We start from the raw sequence: 20340 nt of genomic DNA on the forward strand, positions 1-20340 counted from the left end.
CTATACTGTTCAACAAAGAGCATAGTTTACTCTGAATTTACATGAAGAGGCAAAATACATCTATTTAGCAAATTTTCCAATTATTATCATGCACTGCATAATGACATTTCAATCAATGACAGGCTGCATGTAAGATGGTGGTCTCATTATAACACCATATCTTTAATGTACCTTTTGTATGTTTACATACACAAATACTTACCATTGTATATACAATTGTCCACAGTAGGCCAGGTGCTGTGGCTCATGCCTGTAATCGCACTTTGGGAGGCAAGGTGGGCAGATCACTTGAGGTCAGGAGTTCATGACCAGCCTGGTCAACATGGTGAAACCCCATCTCCACTAAAAATACAAAAACTAGCGGGTGTGATTGCAGGTACTTGCAATCCCAGCTACTCAGGAGGCTGAACCATAAGAACTGCTTGAAACCCAGGAGGTGGTGGTTGCAGTGAGCCGAGATTATGTCACTGCACTGCAGCCTGGGTGACACAGCAAGCCTCTCAAAAAAGGAAACCAAAAAACAAAAACAGCATTTGTCTACAGCATTTAGTACAGTAACATGTTGTATACATGTGTAGCCGGGGTGCAAAAGGCCATACTATATACCATCTAGGTTTGTGTAAATAGACTCCATGGAATTTGCAAAATGACGAAAATGTATTTCTCAGAACACACATTCATTTATTAAATTTTGATTAGGTAAGAAATTATGCAAATGCAAATTACAATTTTATTCTATTCTCACCATAAACTTTTCATGTTATTACAAAAGTAGACATGTTACTTTTCAATTGGTAAAGTTTTATTTTAATGTTTAAAACATAAGTTAGTATTTTTAACATCTACTCTAGACCTAAGTTTTTTTATTTTTAAGAAAAACCTTTAAAGACATTTTCTACTTTGTGTAGCATAATATTCTGTTGGTGGAAATATTAATTGGTATAACATTTTTGGAGTCTGACTTTGAAATACATAGAGCTTTAAAAAATATATCTTTTGACAGGGTAGTTATTTTTGCTAATTAAATAATCAAAAGGCACATAAAGAGTGATGACATATAATGATATTCATCACAATATAAATAACAACACAAATAAGCAAGAAATAATCCAAATGCAATAATTCAGAACAGATAACAAATTATGGTACATTATCTGAGCAGATATTGAGTAATCAGTAAAATTTCCTTGGAAGAATAATTACTGCCATAAGAAAAGGCTCTCAATATTAATGTTAACTGAAAAAAATATATAAAATGAAATGATGAATGAAATGGTAGAGAGATCAGCAGATTAATGCACATAAAAATAACGCAAAACAAAAATGTCAAATTATTTGATTTAGATGGTACAATTATGTGTAATTAAATTTTCCCTCTTACAACAAAACTTTATTAAGTTTATTTTAAAAATGGTTCTATTCAAAGTAATGTGATATTTTTAAAACAAATACGCAGAAAACAAGAATTCAAATCAGTCCGGGCTTAAAACCTGGCTCTGCCATTCATTGTGACTTTAGGTAAGTTACTAACTTTTGAGTCTCAGTATGTATTTGTTTTTATTTTTTTGAAGACAAATCTTGCTCTGTTGCCCAATCTTACTCTCCTCCCTGAAGAGCTGTGGCACCATGCCTGGCTAATTTTTGTATTTTTAGCAGAGCTTGGATTTCGCCATGTTGGCCAGGCTGGTCTCGAATTCCTGGTTTCAAGTGATCTGCTCACCTCAGCTTTCCAAACAGCTGAGAATATAGACATGAGCCAGCGTACCTCAGTATGCACTTTTATAAACAGGAATAGTAATTCCTATGCTAGCTGCAATCATACTTATGGAGAACCCAGGATTATGTCTGGAACTGTTAATTCTCCCTCCCTTCTAACTTAACACCAAAAACACTACTGTATTTTAACTAATGCAACATACAGCAATTAGGCACAAAAATGAATTATACAGTGTAATTACAAATAGTACTTTTAAGGGAAAACTGAATTCTAGTACACATAACAATACAAATTGGAAACATACCTGTTCTTGAACATCTTCATGTTCAGAATTAAGAAGTTTGATAAAAATCGGAACAGCCCCAGTTTCAATCACTACCTTAGTATGCAGAAAAGTTCCAGATGCTATATTAGTTAATGCCCATGCAGCTTCAAACTAAGAAGGAAAAAAGTAAAAGAAATGAAAGGACCAAAGAAATGTCAGAAAGGCAAAGAAGGAAAGAGAGGGAGTAAAGACCTGGAAGGCAATTGTGAGGGACTGACTTACATTAATAAGATTCATTGTGAAGTCAGTTTAAGGATAAAAACTCTTAGAAAAAGAAGTAATCATCATCAAAGATCACTGATTACAGAAAAGAAAAAGAAAGTATTCTTTAATATGGAAAAGTAAGAACTGAGAAAAATATAATGAAAATATACAAAATCAACAATATATAAACACCTTTGAATTTATAATTCATAAAACTCCTGCTTATTATTAGAGAATCAAGTGTTCTAACGTAAGCAATTTAAAAATAAATAAGAGACACTACTTGTAACAATAGTATATTTAGGAAACTTAGAATCATAAGTGGTACTTATTTTTCTACAGATTAAGTAACTTCAACCTACTCATTTAAGAAACAAAAAAATTAAGTTGAGAGATTTAGGTATTTTTTCAAAATCAAGCTTTCCTTATCAGAGCCAGTGCTAGGACTTCTGGTATTCTTTTAAGCTGCAGAACCTCTGGAAAGTTACTCATATCAATGCAATTAAAATTTGAATATACGTATACATTATGGATTTAAAATAAAAGCAACTGAGAAAATTCAACCATGGCTCCAAGACAATAAACTAGTGAATTACTGAAAGCAATCTTCAAATCCACAGGCAAACTAAATGGTGACTATAGCTTAAAAAATATTTCACGTATTTGACATACAAAATCAACCATGAAAAAAAAAAATTTAATATTTCACATAAATAACTTTACACATGAACATAGACATCATTATAAGTAACAAATAATGTACCCAAAAGCATTACTGAAATACTAAAAAGTACAGTTACTATTACATGCAGGACTAAGAAAAATTTTTAAGGGAATTTATATCTAAAAATAATGGAGACCATAGTTCTAACCAATTATAGATAATGAAATAAACTAATGGACAACTGAAAGGTTACTCTACAAACTTGTCCTTAGTATCCCTATGAGAAAGTCTTAGTGAAGCCTGGTAAAGTCAGAAGCCTACCAGCAACCAATTAGACATAAAATGACTGATAAGCGACAACTGTGAAAACCTAGAGTATGTGGCTACCATTTTTTAAAAAAGGTAAACTTTCCAGTTAAAAAAGGAAAATGAGACAGAATGACTCTTCAACCTCCTTTAATTTTAACTATCTGGCAAAAATGTTAGCACTTCTGATTTGTGAAAAGGAGCCAAAAACCCAAATATTCATTTGAAATCCCCCAATTTTTTAACATTTAATATCTAATTCATATTTTAAAACGTATGCAGGCCAACAAAACTTGTTTGTAGGCCCCCAATTTGAGGCCTGTTAGGACCAATCATATGAACTAACATATTTCACATGCACTTGAGTAAGTAACGTGGCACAACATGTAGCTGTCCCAAGACCGCACTCTTGAATTTCCACAGGTTTTAATTAAGTGATTAATAAATGCTCAACTTCTCAATATTTATTTATTTAGAGACAGGGTCTCTCTCTGTTGCCCAGGTTGGAGTGCAGTGGTGTGATCACAGTTCACTGCAACCTCAAACGTCTGGACTCAAGTGATCCTCCCACTTCAGCCTCCCAATTAGCTGAGTCTACAGGTGCATGCCACCATACTCAGCTAATTTTTATTTTTTTTGTAGAGATGAGGTCTCACTATTTTCCCAGGCTGGTCTCAAATTCCTGGGTTCAAAAGGTTCTCCCCCCTCAGCTTCCCAAAGTGCTGGGATTACAGGTGTGAGCCACCATGCCCAGCAAATTTTCCCACACTGTGCTGTCTACACATGCTATCCTCTAAACCTAATATTAATTTTCCTCTTTTCAGTCTGCCAAAGGCTTCTTCATCCTCAAGACTAGTCCTGCAACGTTATCTTTGTGAAGTCTTAAACATAAACTTCCCCTAAACAGAATAAGTGTTCTGTGTTCCCAAAGCACTTCATTTATAGTTCTGTTAGAGCACTAAGGATAGTATGTTACCACAGATGTTTTTTATGTCTGTCTTTTCCAGGAGAACGTGAGGAGTTTCTTTAGACAGGACAACATCTTAATTTTGGAACTACAATATCTTACATAATGCTTGGCTCAAACTAGCTCTCAATAATTTTATTTATTCATATTCAATCATTACTTCTTTCATTCAATTGGAATTTAAAAGCCAAATAATAAACTCTCAGGAGGTCTGGGTTTTAGTCTGGACTTAGGTCTTACATAAACCAACGGGACTAGATTTCATGATCTCTAGTTCAAAATAGTTGACAATAAAAGTGTAACATGACTGAGGTAGCCTCTTAGAGACCCTTATTGTAAACATTCTCAACAATTTTTCACATTCACACATGCAATTCCTTTGCTTATACCAAAAACGTGGGGATCTTTCCCAAATTACTCAGCTACATAGACCACTACACTTAAGTTATAAATTCAACAACTGTTACTGAAGTAACAGTCCTCCACTATTGACAATAGAATTTATAAGTTAGGTGTATGTCTTATAAAATTCCTGATACATAGATAAAATTCCAACCTGTACTCTGACTTAATATACATAGCAGTGAATGTCAGGAAAATCAATCTTTTTTTTTTTTAACATTAAAATATTCACAAACTTCAGTAAATTACCATTAGTAGCAAATTATTTGGAAGACATCTTAAAATTGTAACTATATCATGGTTAAGAACCAATGTTCCTAACTCTGGTCATATTTTTACTAGATAATACTAAATACTAATTTATTCTGTTTTTTAAAAAAACAATCAATCAGCTAAAAGTGTTTTAAGAGGCAAAAGTTATAACCTTCGCTAGCTGAGAATCAAAATAAATTTAACAACATTTTAGTTTGAAGTTTTCTGAAACAAAAGTTATTAAAGGTTAAAGGTTATTAAATTGTTTATTAACATTAGTAATAATTTTATATACTTTTCCAAAATTGCTTAATAAAATAACGATTCCTAGGAAAAAAACTAGTACTCCAACCATGTCAAAGGCAAGACAGGTGGCACTACCTTTTCTTTTAATTACTAAGTATTTATTTAATGCTCACAATAGAGTCAGTACTGCAAAAGTTGCTTTCATTAGAAACTTTAACATGTCATTTCCAGAGAAAAAGTAAGAAAGAAAACTTTAGACTCACTTGTAAAGTGCAATTTTCATTTCTTTCAAGAAATTTCACAAATCTCTGTACAACTCCTGGTTTCTGTATAACTTGATCTATCGGTGGATTAGGTTCTAAAAATTTAAAAAGATTTAAGTTATTACGAAGACATATAAAGAAAACAATCTGGTCCCTTTGTCTATTAACAGAGCACATAAAATAACTCATTCCTAGGTTTCCCTGATCCAAGATTAAAACGCTTAGCTACATGTAATTGAAGGAAAATGTTCTCCAAATTACAATGCTTTTTGTACATTTTGCAAATTCCGCTTTCTCATTCACTGCAATAAGAAATTTTAAAAATATTTCCTACATAAATATTTAATTTCACAAATTGAAGACTATTGAGGAGAACACCTTTAAAACACTGATCATTTCTGTTCCAAACTCAAAATACCAACTGAGGAATAAAGTTTCCACTACTTCTTTATAATACTACCCTCAATTTCTAAACATATCTCCTTCATTATCAACCATAATTTGCCTAACGTTTGTCAAACAAGATTCTTTTTGTCAGGAAATTATTTTTTACAGAAATGTTAATGGACTGTCTGTAATTATTGACAAATTTTCATGAAATGCAGATAGCTTTTGAGAATCATAAAACCTCTAGGAAGTTTATATGAAATCCAGACAAAGATATTTCAGGTACTGGTTATCTAAGTATAAAGCACTCTTTTCTTCCACCTTGGCTTCAGCAAAACGTACCCTCTATGACTTTTCAGTAAGAGTTTTCCTTTGAGATAGTCTTATCCCTGTTTATTCTTGTCTTAGAAAATGTACCTATTTTGTTAATTTAGGTACCACATATTATCACTACTTGTGATAATTCACAAATCTAACAACCTTAGATGAATTCTCCTTCCCTAGATTTCAGACCATATTCCTAAGTAACTATCAGATGTATTTTTATTTTCACACCTTTTAAAATGTATTTTCACACCTTCTTTTAAAATGTATCATAACCAAAATCAAACTCATTATATTATCATGGCTATTCCTTCGCTTGCCCTGCATCCACCACCCAAATTGCATATTACTGAGTTATTTATTCATGTAGTCAAGCAAAAGAGAATACTCATTTCCACTTCTGATTCTTTTCTTCTTCCTCTATTTGTGTCACTAATCATAAATTACTCATATATTAATATTAGCATATTGTGTTTAATGAGTAGGATTAATAAGCAAATGGTGGACATAAAACATATGTACAAATCCTTCTTTTTAATATAGAAAAATATTTTCATTAAGTTTTAAGTCAGCTCAACTCCTAGAAACCATGTTCTCAATTGTTAAGAAAGATTTACTTAGAAACAGACTTCCTTCTTCCTTTTCATTTTTCTAAAAATGTGCTATTCTTCTAACTTGGGCAAAATTTAGAAAATTTCTGCAAAGTTAGTAAAGTTATATCCATCAAGTTTTGTTTAGGTGTTCTAAGTGAAAAGCCACAATTCTTCAAAGTGGAAGAATTAATTCCAGACCCTAACTCACACTGTTATCGTTATAAAACATCAACAGGATAAAACAGTAAGTATTCTTAATCATTTTACCCTCCACCTTAAAAAAAATCAAAACAAAATTATAAGGTTGCAATTATCACCTTCACTATCTTGTTTTTTACTTCCAAAGAAAGTCATAAATACATTATCCTGTTTTGTTTTAAATTTAATGGACAGAAATTTTGCCATGCTCTTTTTGAGAAAAAAGAAATGAGAGCGAGGAGGAGGAAAATATAGGGTTTTGTGGTTTGGGGGTAGGGCGAGCTGGGCATTGAGACTGTCAGCTATATATATGAAAGTAAATGTAGATATGATATGATATATATTCACGCACACACCTAAGAATCCAAATATAATTTCTTCCTGGAGAATTAAAATCAACACATTTATCTTTATGCTCATCTAAAAGAAAGCAATGAAAGTGCACTTGGATTGTCCGCTAATCTAGCAGGTATCATGAACTACTATTAGTATTATATTGACAGGAAGACAGTCTATATAATCTTATAATGGTGATGAACTGCTACTGAGAAGACTTTTAGTCATTATGGCAATGACTTTTAGTCATTATGGCAATAAGTAGTATAGGGGGAATATCTGCTTCAGCGCTGAAAACCAAGCAAGAGTCAGGCCAAAGAATAAAGCTTTGGAGAAATTTTTACAAAACTGGAATTGAAGAAAAGGATGATTTGTGATTTACATCCACGAGACTGGCCACAACAAGGAAATAAATAGAAGATCGTGCAGAAGGTCATCATCACAGATTAAAGTCAGAGGAGTAAAAGCTGGAGCTAAGATAGGCTGTGGAGTACCCAGGGCATATTCATATCCACCTAGTGTTTATAGTAAGAATACTAATTATAGTAAAGAAATACTTGCAAAAGAGGCAAAGTTCCCTGTTATTTCTGCTTCCAGTTCTGGGCTACAGATGCTTGCTTTCCCGTGTTTCCTACTTTGACAAATCAAATAAAAATACAGTAAATCTATTATTTATCTAATCCTGATAGATATGGCAGGAATTCACATTAATCAGTGAAAGAAAACATCTATAACCCCTTGCTGTATGTCCAACTGGGCAAGCATAATTCCATTATAAAGAAAAAACAGAGAAAACAATTGTCTTTATGAAAGATAGTACAGTTTAACAGAAACAGAATACCTTGGGGAATTAGAGTAAACGAGGACAAAATTTTCTGATCAAAGAATTTGATACCCAGACAACTTGCTTAAAGACATCAGAAATATAGTATGTAGACATATAAAGGTTTAAAAAAAATTGTACCAATGCAATTTTCCTAGGGTGAGGATAAGAAGGGTAGAGGCCAGGCACAGTGGCTCATACCTGTCCAGCACTTTGGGAGGCTGAGGTGGGTAGATCACAAGGTCAGGGGTTCAAGACCAACCTGGCCAACATGGTGAAACCCTGTCTCTACTAAAAATACAAAAAAGAAAAAATTTAGCCAGGTATGATGACGTGTGCCTGTAATCCCAGCTACTCTGGAGGCTGAGGCAGGAAAATCACTTGAACCCAGGAGGCAGAGGTTGTGGTGAGCGGAGATCATGCCATTATACTCCAGCCTGGGCAACAGAGCAAGACTCCATCTCAAAAAGAAAAAAAAAAAAAAAAAAAAAGGTAGAAAATCCTTCAAGCAATGCTCTAATACAAAAATTAATCAAGATAAAGAATTCAATAATGAGAAAGTGGTATAAAAACACTGGTGGCAAACCCTAAAACTCTTAATGGTAGCAAACTTTAAAACTCTTAAAACAATTTAATCTAAAGAAATTCTGTTATCAGTATGACATGTATGTCAAAATAAAATCTTGAAAGAATATAATTTAAAACCAATTTAAAAATATTAATCTGACTCAGAAATAATCCAATTATAAACACCAAAACTGTGAAGTATGGTGAAGAAGAAAGAAACCATTGTTGATTGCATAAGGGCTTCTTGACATTACTAACGTATGTGAGGAATAGAAAATCAAAGTTAAATTTACTTATGAACATAAATTACAGTAAGAAAGGAAAGCCTTGTAATCTAAGGTGACTTGATCACAAGATTTCTTTCATTATTCATGTGTCACTAAACTCTGTCTCTCTTAGGACAATAAGGCAGTTGAACTACGGGCATTTTCAAAACCTTATCAGTTCATATATACAATTCCATAAAATTAGAATTACTAGTTCAATAAATTCCATATATGGGCCAGGAGTGGTGGCTCACACCTGCAAAAATTGGTCAAATAACATAAATAGGCAATCATGTATAATAAAGAACCAGTAAATAAGGCAAAATATACAACCTAATTACAAAAAAATGCCAAATAATGAATTACTATTATATAAACATTTATTTTTTTCTTAAAGATAATTATGAGGCTGGGCATGGTGGCCAATTTTATATTGAGCTAATAAGAATTTGTTATTAAATTTTAAATCTTTGTCTTGTGTTTCATATATGAAAAAATTTTTTTCTTTCCTTTTGAGATGAAGTTTCACTCTTGTTGCCCAGGCTGGAGTGCAATGGTGTGATCTCAGCTCACCACAACCTCTGCCTCCTGGGTTCAAGCGATTCTCCTGCCTCAGCCTCCCGAGTAGCTGAGATTACAGGCATGTGCCACTACATCTAGCTAAGTTTGTATTTTTAGTAGAGAAAGAGTTTCTTCATGTTGGTCAGGCTAGTGTCAAACCTCTAACCTCAGGTGATCCACCTGCCTCGGCTTCCTAAAGTGTGAGCTGAGATCACACCATTATTTTATGCTTATATTCTATGTTATGGTACCATTTTTAAAATCCTCTCTAAAAAATATTTCTACAAGAATTAAAAAATATACATCTCCAACCTTACCTTTTGGCAGCAGGATTAATCATTTTTATATCTGCCTCTTCAAATGCTTTTATATTTTACCATTTTTCTACAATCAACATATGTTACTTTGACAACCTCATGTTCAAAAATGGATGTTACTTTAAAATATATTTTATACAGAGAATTTAACACCTGTATCTGGCGAAGAAAGGTATTTAAAAATTTTTAAACCAATAAAATAAAGCTCTACTACAAAATCCTGTAATATCAAATAAGCATACAAAAATAATTCTTGCCTTTAGAAAGCAGCTTTCTAAATTTCTGTGTTGCTGTTAGCTGTTGATCAGCATTATTAGAAAAAATCATCTGAACCATATCTGTGGTAACAACTTCTTCCTAAAACACACACACAAAAATATAATTAGTATTTAAATATTTTGCATGAATAATTTTGCATGCATAGATATTTGTTATAAATATTATTTCTAAGATTATTGTTGAGGTATAATTTGAAATACATTTTTGTAAAGCATACCTCTGGAATGGGTACAGTGGAACTAATATCTGGATCCTGTATAGGACTTTCAAGCATAGATTCATCATTTCTGGGCAAAGAGACATTTCTGCGTTTGAACAACTGTAATAACGAGAAATCAGTTTACACATTGAGCTTTCCATAAAACATTCAATTGCCATAGAATTCCATGTTTTCATTTGAGTGGACAAAAAAAACCTATCAATTTTATAACTTAAAATTCTAAATATTTGAGTATTTCCCAATCATTATACCAGGAAGATCAAAGGTATTTATAAGTCAAACCTTCTGGGCTAGCTTTTGCCTGCACAGACTAGTTCAGTTATTTTTATTTTCAATCTCAGATCTTTTACCAACAGTAAGTGTGTAAGTAGAGTACACATAATCATTGTATAGCATTTGAAAAAGCATATATTCCCACATGGGATTATGAGATACCTAAGAATTTTTCCAGGAAAACTTAAAAAGCACACCTGTTACATAGGAAAGATAACCTCTGAGACATTAACAGATTTAGTATATCTGATTAACAAGGAATAGAAAACAACTCTTAGGAACGACAGTCCTATGCTTATTAACTCAGAAGCAGATAAAAATGAAGAAGAAATACGGTGAGCTCACTAAGAGAGATTTATAGGTATAGTCAGCCCTTCCATATCTGTGGGTTCCACATTCCCTGGTTCAACCAAACTCAGACCAAAAATAATAATAACAATAAAAAATAATAAGCCAAGCATGGCAGCACATGCCTCTGGTTTCAACCACTTCAGAAGCTGAGGTGGGAGGATCACACAAGCCCAGGAGTTGGAGGGCAACCTGGGCAACACCACAAGACCCCATCTCTTAAAAATCAACAACAAAAAAACCAGTATGATAATACAAAATAATACATTTTTTAAAACAATACAGTATAACAACTCAACTACATAGCTGTATTAGATATTATAAGTAATCTGGAGATGACTTAAAGTATACAGGAGGATGTGTGCAGGTAATATGCAAATACCATGCCATTTTACATAAAGGACTTGAGCATTAGTGAATTTTTATATCCACAGAGGATCCTAGAGTCATTTACTCTATGGATACCAAGGGATGACTATACATTTCCTAAATCAAAATTTGAGGGAAAAAAAAAATCTAGTTATATTCTTTTTGATAGCTAAATAAATATCATTCTTCTTTAATATGTAAACAATCTTCCTTCTAATCATTCAACAAAATTTTTTTAGTAACTACTAAAAAGGACTGTGCTAGATGCTATAGATTGGGAGATGAGAAATCATAATCATATTTCTGAAGCTGGTCTTGTCTATTACATGCCTGTATTCCCAGCATTATGGGAGGCAGAGGCTGGAAGACTGCTTGAGGCAAGGAGTTCAAGGCCAGCCTGGGCAACATAGCAAGATCCCATCTCTACTTACAGAATAGAATAGAATAGGCCTTATTCTACTTTCTTCACTGCTAGTCCTTTTCACATATCAGTTATTTTCTTTTGTTTTTGTTTTTATTTTTTACTTTATTTTTTTTTATACATATCAGTTTTAATTCATAAGTGTGAGGACCACATTCTTCCATTTCTTTATAAATACTTCTACATTTAAGTATATCTTGGAATAAAAAATATTGAGATGTACTCTTAAATGATCTTATATTCTTTATGTCATATATGCAAAGTATAAGCAGAGATAACAGCTGATAAGAAAACAGGAGGAACAGTATAAGTATGAATAGCCTGGGAAGATGACAATAATTTATTTGCAGGCAAGAATTATGAAAACTAAAAAGCAGCAAATAATATAGAATTAATGTTTTTTTAGGGGGCAAATTTTACAATGACATATGGAAGTGATATGAATACACACAAGAGGAAAAATTTCTTAGCAATGGGATAAAAATATGATTAACACACAGGTTCATCAATATAATAGGAAATCCATTTCTCCCAGTAACTAACAGTAGCACAAGGTTCTGTTTCACAAATTTGCAGTTATGATACCTGGAGTCTAATAAATAATAGGTTTAGCTATATTCAGTTTCTTAAAACATTTCCATTTAAAAGTATCCAATAATTAGCAAATAATTAAACTTTTAAAAAACAAAATTAAATAGCTAAAAATACCTACCTGTTCTTCCCTTTTTTGTTTTCTAAGCTGTATTCCTTCTTCTTCTCTTCGTCTACGCATCTCTTGAGGATTTAGGGCTTTATTTTTATAGCTTTTCATTCTATAGTTATCTTTCCCTGGACTAGCCATGGCATCTTAAAGGGAAGAGAAAAGAAAACAGACACCAATAACTCACTCTTTCAAAACAACATGAGACATTTAATCTAGCAACTAAATTCAGGCTCAGTGATTAACAGAACAACAAAACCCATTCTGAAAATTATGTACAAAGAATACATTCCCTTAATTCCACATTAAGATTAGAGAAAAATGACCAAATATTTTAGAAATAACATATTAAACAAATAATTTTGGTCTAAACAAAGACAGAGTTTACCCTATCTTATTGATTAAAAGATGTGGCAACCTTTCCTGCCTCCCTAGCACCTGCAGTATTTTAACCTTTCTGAAAATTACGGTCAGGAAATAACCATGAATTATTTGGGTTAAAAAAAAAAAAAGTCTTCTAAATTACAGTTTCTGGCTAGATCAAGAAATAACCAGCGTTGAAGTATCTTATTTTTAATGAAATATGGTAGTAAGCTCCAGTAAGTACACCTCAAATATTTATAGGGTTCTGGCTTCTTTCACTTACTGAAGGCATTGTGGGTCAGGACTTGAATTATGACTTCAATATCAGTTTTTAGTACTCTAGTATGATTAGTTCTTTTGAAATACTAAAAAACATTTATACTTTATTTTTAAGTAGTTTTATTACAGAGGTATTTTAAAATGTTAACATTATACACATATTTTGTAAATATATATAAATATATTTCATATTTGAAACATATATGCTAGTTTTACTTTTAGAAAGTGAATTACAAACTTTTAAACAATGCAACAGTATTGATATCTTGATATTATATTACAGAAATATTAAAATACTGACATTATAACCTATTCTGGATTTATACATCACACACACAAAAAATCAGCCTAAAGCAGAATGCCAACTCCAGTTTAACATCAGATAATTAGTGAGTATCCAGTACGTTATTCTGTTAAATTCAGAGGACATATCCATGTCCAACCAGAGACAATGTTGTGACCAATTTAGCTTATGAACTAAACACAAGAGAAGGAGAGGTTGGCATCTATCTGCCATCCCTGGTATTGAGACAGACTAATGAATTGGCAAATTTTATTGTAAGCTGTAAAGTGCACTAAAATACATGCTTTAAGTCTTGTGAGAGCAGTGAAGACATGCTAAGTAATTGTGCCTTACGGACCTCTGAAAGCTTCATGAGTATCCTATCTTGAAGGAAAAGCAGGAAAGAGAAACGGGAAGAATCAAACATTTCAAGTAGAAGGAATATATGCACAGGCAAAGTTTTTGAAGAAGCCTTGCATAACCAAGAACAGTAAGAGATTCAGTGTGTCCAAAATGAGGATGCATGGGAGAACATAAAGCCATAAAGGTAGGTTAGAGCACATACGGTTCCTATAATGCAGCTGTGAAATTTGGACTTAATCCTAAGGAATAGAATTAAAGAAATTAAGGAAAAGATGGTTTCACATAGTTCAGAGAGAGATAAGAGAGATGCTGAAGAGGTGAACTAAACAAGTTACTACAATGAAAACATGGAAGACATGTTGGATTACAGAAACATTTCTGAAATTGATTCAGTATAAATCAATTTCATTAGAGGCCAAATGAATCTAATTACATTAGAGGCCAAATGAATGTAACAGATATCTGGTGAGGAAGAAAAGGGAGTTGAGAATGACTCCATGTTTAACTAAGCCATTTGAGTGGTATGACAAAATAACATAAGACAGAGAATACAGATGAAGGATCAGAGTAGCGGTTGTTCTGTTTATACATCGGCTTGTTTCTGAGACAAGAATAATGAATTCAGTTATTTTAAGTTTATTTTTAAATTTATGTTTAGTAAAAATCACTCTTTTTGTATACAGTTCTATGAATTTCACAAATACACAGGCATGTAACCATCACAGTCAAGACAGAATAGTTCTGTCACCCCCACAAACTCCCTCAAGCTGCTCCTATTAGCCCCTCCCTGACCCTTAACATCTGGTAAAAACTGAATTCTCCAACCCTACGGTTCTGCCTTTTCCTGAATTTCAGAAAAATTGAATCATATAGCATGTAGTCTTTTGAATCTGGCGTCTCAGAAAAAGAATAAAATACCTCAGAATACAGCCAGCCAGAGGGGTGAAAATCTCTAGAGTGAGAATTACAAAACTGCTCAAAGAAATCAGAGAGGACAAAAACAAATGGCAAAATATTCCATGCTTATGGATATAAAGAATCAATATCATGAAAATGGCCATACTGGCCAAAGCAATTTACAGATTCAATGCTATTCAAATTAGCAATGACATTCTTCACAGAACTAGAAAAAACCATTTTAAAATTCATATGGAACCAAAAAAGAGCCTGAATAGCAAGGAAAACCTAACCAAAAAGAAAGAAGCTAGAGGCATCATATTACCTGATTTCAATCTATACTACAGGACTACAGTAACCAAAACAGCATAGTACTGGTACAAAAACAGACACATAGACCAGTGGAACAAAACAGCCCATAAATAAGGCCACACACCTACAATCATCTGATCTTTGACAAAGCTGACAAAAACAACCAATGGGAAAAGGACTCCCTATTCAATAAATGGTGCTGGGATAACTGGCTAGCTACATGCATAAGATTGAAACTGGACCCTTTCCTTAGACCACATAGAAAAATCAACTTGAGATGGACTAAAGACTTAAATGTAAAACCCAAAACTATAAAAACCCTGGAAGACAACACAGGCAATACCATTCTGGACACAGGAATAGTCCGAGATTTCGTGATGAAGGGGCCAACAGCAATAGCAACGAAAGAAAAATTGACAAATGGGATCTAATTAAACTTAAGAGCTCCTGCGCAGCAAAAGATACTATCAACACAGTAAAAGACAACCTACAGAATGGGAGAAAATCATTACAAACTATGCATGTGGTAAAGGTCTAATATCCAGCATCTATAAGAAACTTAAACAAATTTACAAGAAAATTTCAAACAGCCCCATTAAAAAGTGAGCAAAGGATAGGAACAGATACTTTTTAAACGACATACATGCAGCCAACAAGCATATGAAAACAAGGTTAACATCATTGATCATTAGAGAAATGCAAATCAAAACCACAATAAAATACCATCTCACACCAGTCAGAAAGGCTATTATTAAAAAGCTAAAAAGATCCAAGTATGGTGGCTCATGCCTGTAATCCCAGCACTTTGGGAGGCTGAGGCATAAGGATCACTTGAGCTCAGGAGTTTGAGACTAGCCTGAGCCACATAGTGAGACAGGCGCTCTCACAAAACATCAAAACATTAGCCAGACATGGTGGCACGTGACTGAAGTCTCAGCTATTCGGAAGGCTGAGGTGGAAGGATCGCTTGAGCCCAGAGGTCAAGGCTACAGTGGCCATGATCAAGCCACTGCACTCCAGCCTGGGCAACAGTGAGACCATGTCTCAAAAAAGAAAAAAAAAGTCAAAAAACAAATGTAAATTAGTTCATTCACTGTGGCAAGCAGTGTGGCAATTCCTCAAAGAGCTAAAAACAGAACTACCATTTAACCCAGAAATCACATTACTGGGTATATATCCAGAGGAATATAAATCATTCTACCATAAAGACACATGCACATGAATGTTCACTGCAGCACTATTCACAATAGCAAAGACAAGGAATCAGCCTAGATGTCCATAAATAACAGAATGGATAAAGAAAAATGTGGTAGATAAACACCATGAAATACTATGCAGCCACAAAAAAGAATAAGATCATGTCTTTTGTGGGAACATGAATGAAGCTGGAGGGCATTATCCTTAGCAAACGAATGCAAGAACAGAAAACCAAATACCACATGTTCTTACTTAAAAGTGGGAGCTAAATGATGAGAACACATGGACACAAAGAAGGGGACAACAGATACTGGTGACCTACCAGAGGGTGGAGGGTAGGAGGAGAGGGAGAAGCAGAAAAAATAACTATTGGGTACTAGGCTTAGTACCTGAATGACAAAATAATCTGTACAACAAACACCCATAACACAAGTTTACCTATGTAACAAATTTGCACACGTACCCTGAGCCTAAAAGGTAAAATAAACAACAACAACAAAACCAACAAAATAAACTGGCTTCCTTTATTCAGCACAGTATTTGAGTTACCCATGTTGTTGGCATCTATCAACTCTCTTGCTTACTGCAGAGTACTATTCCACAGTAGGGACCTATTACGGTTTATCTGTTTTCCAGTTAAAGAACATCTGGGTGGTTTCTAGTTTTTGAAGGTTATGAATCAATTTGCTACACATATTCATGTAAAAGTGTTTGTGTAAACATAAGTTTTCATTTCACTCAGTAAATATCTAGGAGTAGAACTGATGGATAAGAAGCTGTCAAACTGCTTTCCAAAGTGAAATCTTTTCTTGCATTCCCATCAGTAATGTATGAGAGTTCCAGTTGCTTTGCATACTGTCTCCACTTGATAATGTCAGGGGTTTTTGTTGTTGTTGTTAGTCATAGCCCTTCTAATAGGTGTATAGTGACTCTGGTTTTAAACATGTTAAATATATAGTACTTGGTGCACTTGTAGGAGGCTTTGATCTATAGACGGTTGAAAATATGGATCAGAACTCAGGACAGGGATCCAGAGTGACAATTCGGTATCATGTAGAGCTATAGAAGAAGAATGACCAAAGGAGAAATCTTGAGGACACTTAATATTTTAGTGGAAAAAGGCAAGAGCAAAAGAAACCAAAAAGAAGTAGGTCAGAGAAGAGAAGAATCAGAAAATAAGAGTCCTGCAAAAGGAGTTCAAAAAATAAAAGAATATTTAAGTTGTAATACCACTAAAAAACAGGCCACTAGGTTTATTCAATCACTGATTCATCCAGAAAATAAAAGTGCCTATAATAATCCAAGTACCATATCAGGAATCAGATTTGGTAATTATGTCACTAGTAAATATAGTGAGACAAATCTCACTACTGGTGGAGCTGAAGGTAGAAGGGAATGCGCTGAGGACTTGAGGTGACTGAATGGGAATACATTCATAATTTACCAAAATCCCTCCTTTAAAACATTTAATGGATTCAGCAATACTATGTGCACCTACAAATAGTTACCATTAGAAACTGTCCAATATGGTCGGGTGGGGTAACTCACGCCTGTAATCCTAGCACTTTAGAAGGCCAAGGAGGGTAGACTACTTGAGGTCAGGAGTTTGAGACCAGCCTGGCCATTATGGCGAAATCCCATTTCTACTAAAAACACAAAAATCGACCAGGCATGGTACTGGAGCCTGTAGTCCCAGCTACTCAGGAGGCTGAGGCAGGAGAATCGCTTGAACCCAGGAGTCAGAAGTTGCAGTGAGCCAAGATTTTGCCACTGCACTGCAGCCTGGACTCCAGCCTGGGCGACAGTGCCAGACTCTGTCTCAAAAAAAAAAAGGGAGAGAGAAACTGCTCAGCATAACTTTACTAATAACAGTGCTTGGCATGGCCGAGCACTGTGGCTCACGCCTGTAATCCCAGGACTTTGGGAGGCCGAGGTAGACAGATCACGAGGTCAGGAGTTCGACAGCCTGGCCTACAGGGTGAAACCCTGTCTCTATTAAAAATAAAAATAAAAATAAAACACAATGCTTGGCATTATTCTCTATTTTATATATATAAAAAGCTAGACTTGAAAAAAATAGCATTCGGTGTTCATTACAGAGCAAACTGATCATAGTATTACGGAGCAAACTGATCGTAGTATTAGTTGTTAAGTTATACTCAATATGTATAAAATATTTAAGTAAAATAAAATGCTCATGGAAATAAAACTCTTAAAATATTTATCACCTATATATGTAGCACATTCTAGGCCACTGGCTCCAAACACTTTTGTTCACATATCCCACATATGTAAAATGTATTTGTGTATTCGTCCTGAATATATTTATTTCTATACATGCATTACGATTCTACTACTCCATCATAAAATTCACAAAAATAGAAATTTTAAGAATGAAAGTTTGAAAAGGAAAACAAATAGAAGTTCTAATATTTTCTTGCCACATGTAACTGGATCACCTTGTGTCCCACCAAACACACATACACACACAAAGACGCTACTCATGAAACCATTAATTCAAGCAACCACACCGTAACTGTTCGATATGAATTTTAGCCAAATAAAATGTAGCCCCAACAAGTAATATATCACTTGTTCCTTTTTCTTCATTAGTACTGACTTCCGGCTTCATATTTAACACCTGCATCCATCCTCACTGCAGCTACTTTAAAGGGGACAATAAAACAAGGAAAATTATCTCTAAAGGTGCCTCACCCAATGGGATTGTTTTGTTCGTTGAAAAATAAATTTAAAGGCTGCACTTCAAAGGCTGAGATCTCATAAAAGTTAAATGCAAGAAATCTTATTCAGGCACTTCAAAGTTACAGAATAGAGGGATTTATTATTATTATTATTCATAAGCTTTCAATGGCTCTTAGAAAAACCGTGTGGAAGTTGGGCAAATAACTAGACTATGAACTTAAGAGTTTTCTTTCTTTAATATCAATCGACATTATTTCTTATGCCAGTAAAGCCTTCATTTCCATGGGGTTGTGTGCCTCATTAGTGAAAGTAAAAGACTGCACAAAGCGACTAAGTGCTAACCAGAGAGCCCTTACAACCAAACAAGCAGTACTTAGGTCGGAAGGACACAGTTGTTCCTGACCTACCAAGAAAGCCACGTTCCTACAGAATATGAATCATTATTGGGTGTTGTAATTGATAGATAAGTCATTAGTGTTTTCATCTTTTTAAAAAAAAGTGTCTAAAAAGCTCAAAAGTAAATGCCAGTGTCATATTCTTTAGACGTAGCACTGTCATATCACAGCTTTCAAATCCTTCCATCTCCTATGCATTATCGATGAAACACTAAGTTTTCATCTTAGCACGGGGCTGACCGACTATTAGAAGCGTGGAACCCAGGCTTGCCTTGTGGTCAGGAATGAGCACTGGAGGAACCCGCACGCAGGTGAAGAGGGCGGCTGGCGGAGGGAAAAGGCAAGGCTAGGAGGCCCCCGGGATGGAACCTTTCTCTTCATTGGACACTGTGGAATTTCCATAAGCTGCCGGACACAGCCGCTGGGTACCAGGTATGAGTGGCAACGTTCGGCAATTCCATTAACCGAAAAGAACTACCGGGAAACAGTGAGGCGGGGCGGCGAAGATGAGACCGGCTGCCCAACACTCCTTCCGAGCACTGGCAGAAAGAATCTGAACTCACCAAGCCTTCGCGTCCGCAAGGGAAATGTCCGGCCGCCACGCCCCCGCGACCGCTGTCGCCCTCGGGAAAACCTGAGAAACACCCCGGCACCGCCAGGTTTCAGTGACTTTCGCAAAGGAAAGGATAAATAAAAACCATGGACCCAGGAACCAAGTTGCCAAAGGGACCAAACAAAAAGCTCCCCCAACCTGGCCCGCGTCCACTCCCACTTACCCATTAATGTGGCACTCTCCGATGCCCTGATTTTCGAGTCCCCAGCGGCGACGTGTGTGTGGCGGGTAACAGAAGGGCCGCCACTCCGCCCCTGGCGTGAAGCGTAGCGACCGATCGCAATCCAAGATGGCGGCCACCTGCGCCCCTTCCCCGAGACCCCGAGGCTCGGTTCCCAGAAGCCCTTGCACTCGGAGCTACTGCCGCGACGGCGGCGGCGGTGGCGGCGGCTTGTCAGCACATCTTAGCAGAGGGGCGTAGAAAAGTGCGCGCCTTCGCCCCACCCACTGAAGGAGGAGCCGAAGCCTGAGCCGGAGCCTGCGCCTGCGACAACCTCTGGATTTTAGTTGCGCTTGTGGTGACCATGCTGTAGATACTCTGCAGCCCGAAGACCTCCATGTATGCAAAGGGTCGACCCCTCATTCATTCATTCATTCGTCATGCGTG

At 35.2% G+C, this 20340-nt stretch overlaps 1 protein-coding gene across 2 annotated transcripts in view; it reads right to left on the bottom strand.

The window, feature by feature from the left end:
• The window catches only part of KPNA5 (karyopherin subunit alpha 5), a 61742-nt gene extending 41622 nt beyond the window's left edge, over window positions 1-20120 (bottom strand). Inside the window, exons 1-6 of one of the 2 annotated variants that reach the window (XM_032274967.1) lie at window positions 19897-20120; window positions 12341-12474; window positions 10215-10316; window positions 9976-10075; window positions 5347-5441; window positions 2022-2153 (exon numbers count right to left, since the gene is read on the bottom strand). In XM_032274967.1, the coding sequence (XP_032130858.1) occupies window positions 2022-2153; window positions 5347-5441; window positions 9976-10075; window positions 10215-10316; window positions 12341-12474; window positions 19897-19900 (567 nt within the window). In that variant the 5' untranslated portion in view covers window positions 19901-20120. Of the gene's footprint in view, window positions 1-2021; window positions 2154-5346; window positions 5442-9975; window positions 10076-10214; window positions 10317-12340; window positions 12475-19683; window positions 19705-19896 lie in introns of those variants that run through there. The other variant, XM_032274968.1, reaches the window with a different exon arrangement.
• Between the last annotated feature and the right edge of the window lie 220 nt (window positions 20121-20340).

This window comes from Sapajus apella, unplaced genomic scaffold (assembly GCF_009761245.1).
Source record: "Sapajus apella isolate SASKATOON/1434 unplaced genomic scaffold, GSC_monkey_1.0 scaffold6, whole genome shotgun sequence".
In the NCBI taxonomy this organism is placed as follows: domain Eukaryota; kingdom Metazoa; phylum Chordata; class Mammalia; order Primates; family Cebidae; genus Sapajus; species Sapajus apella.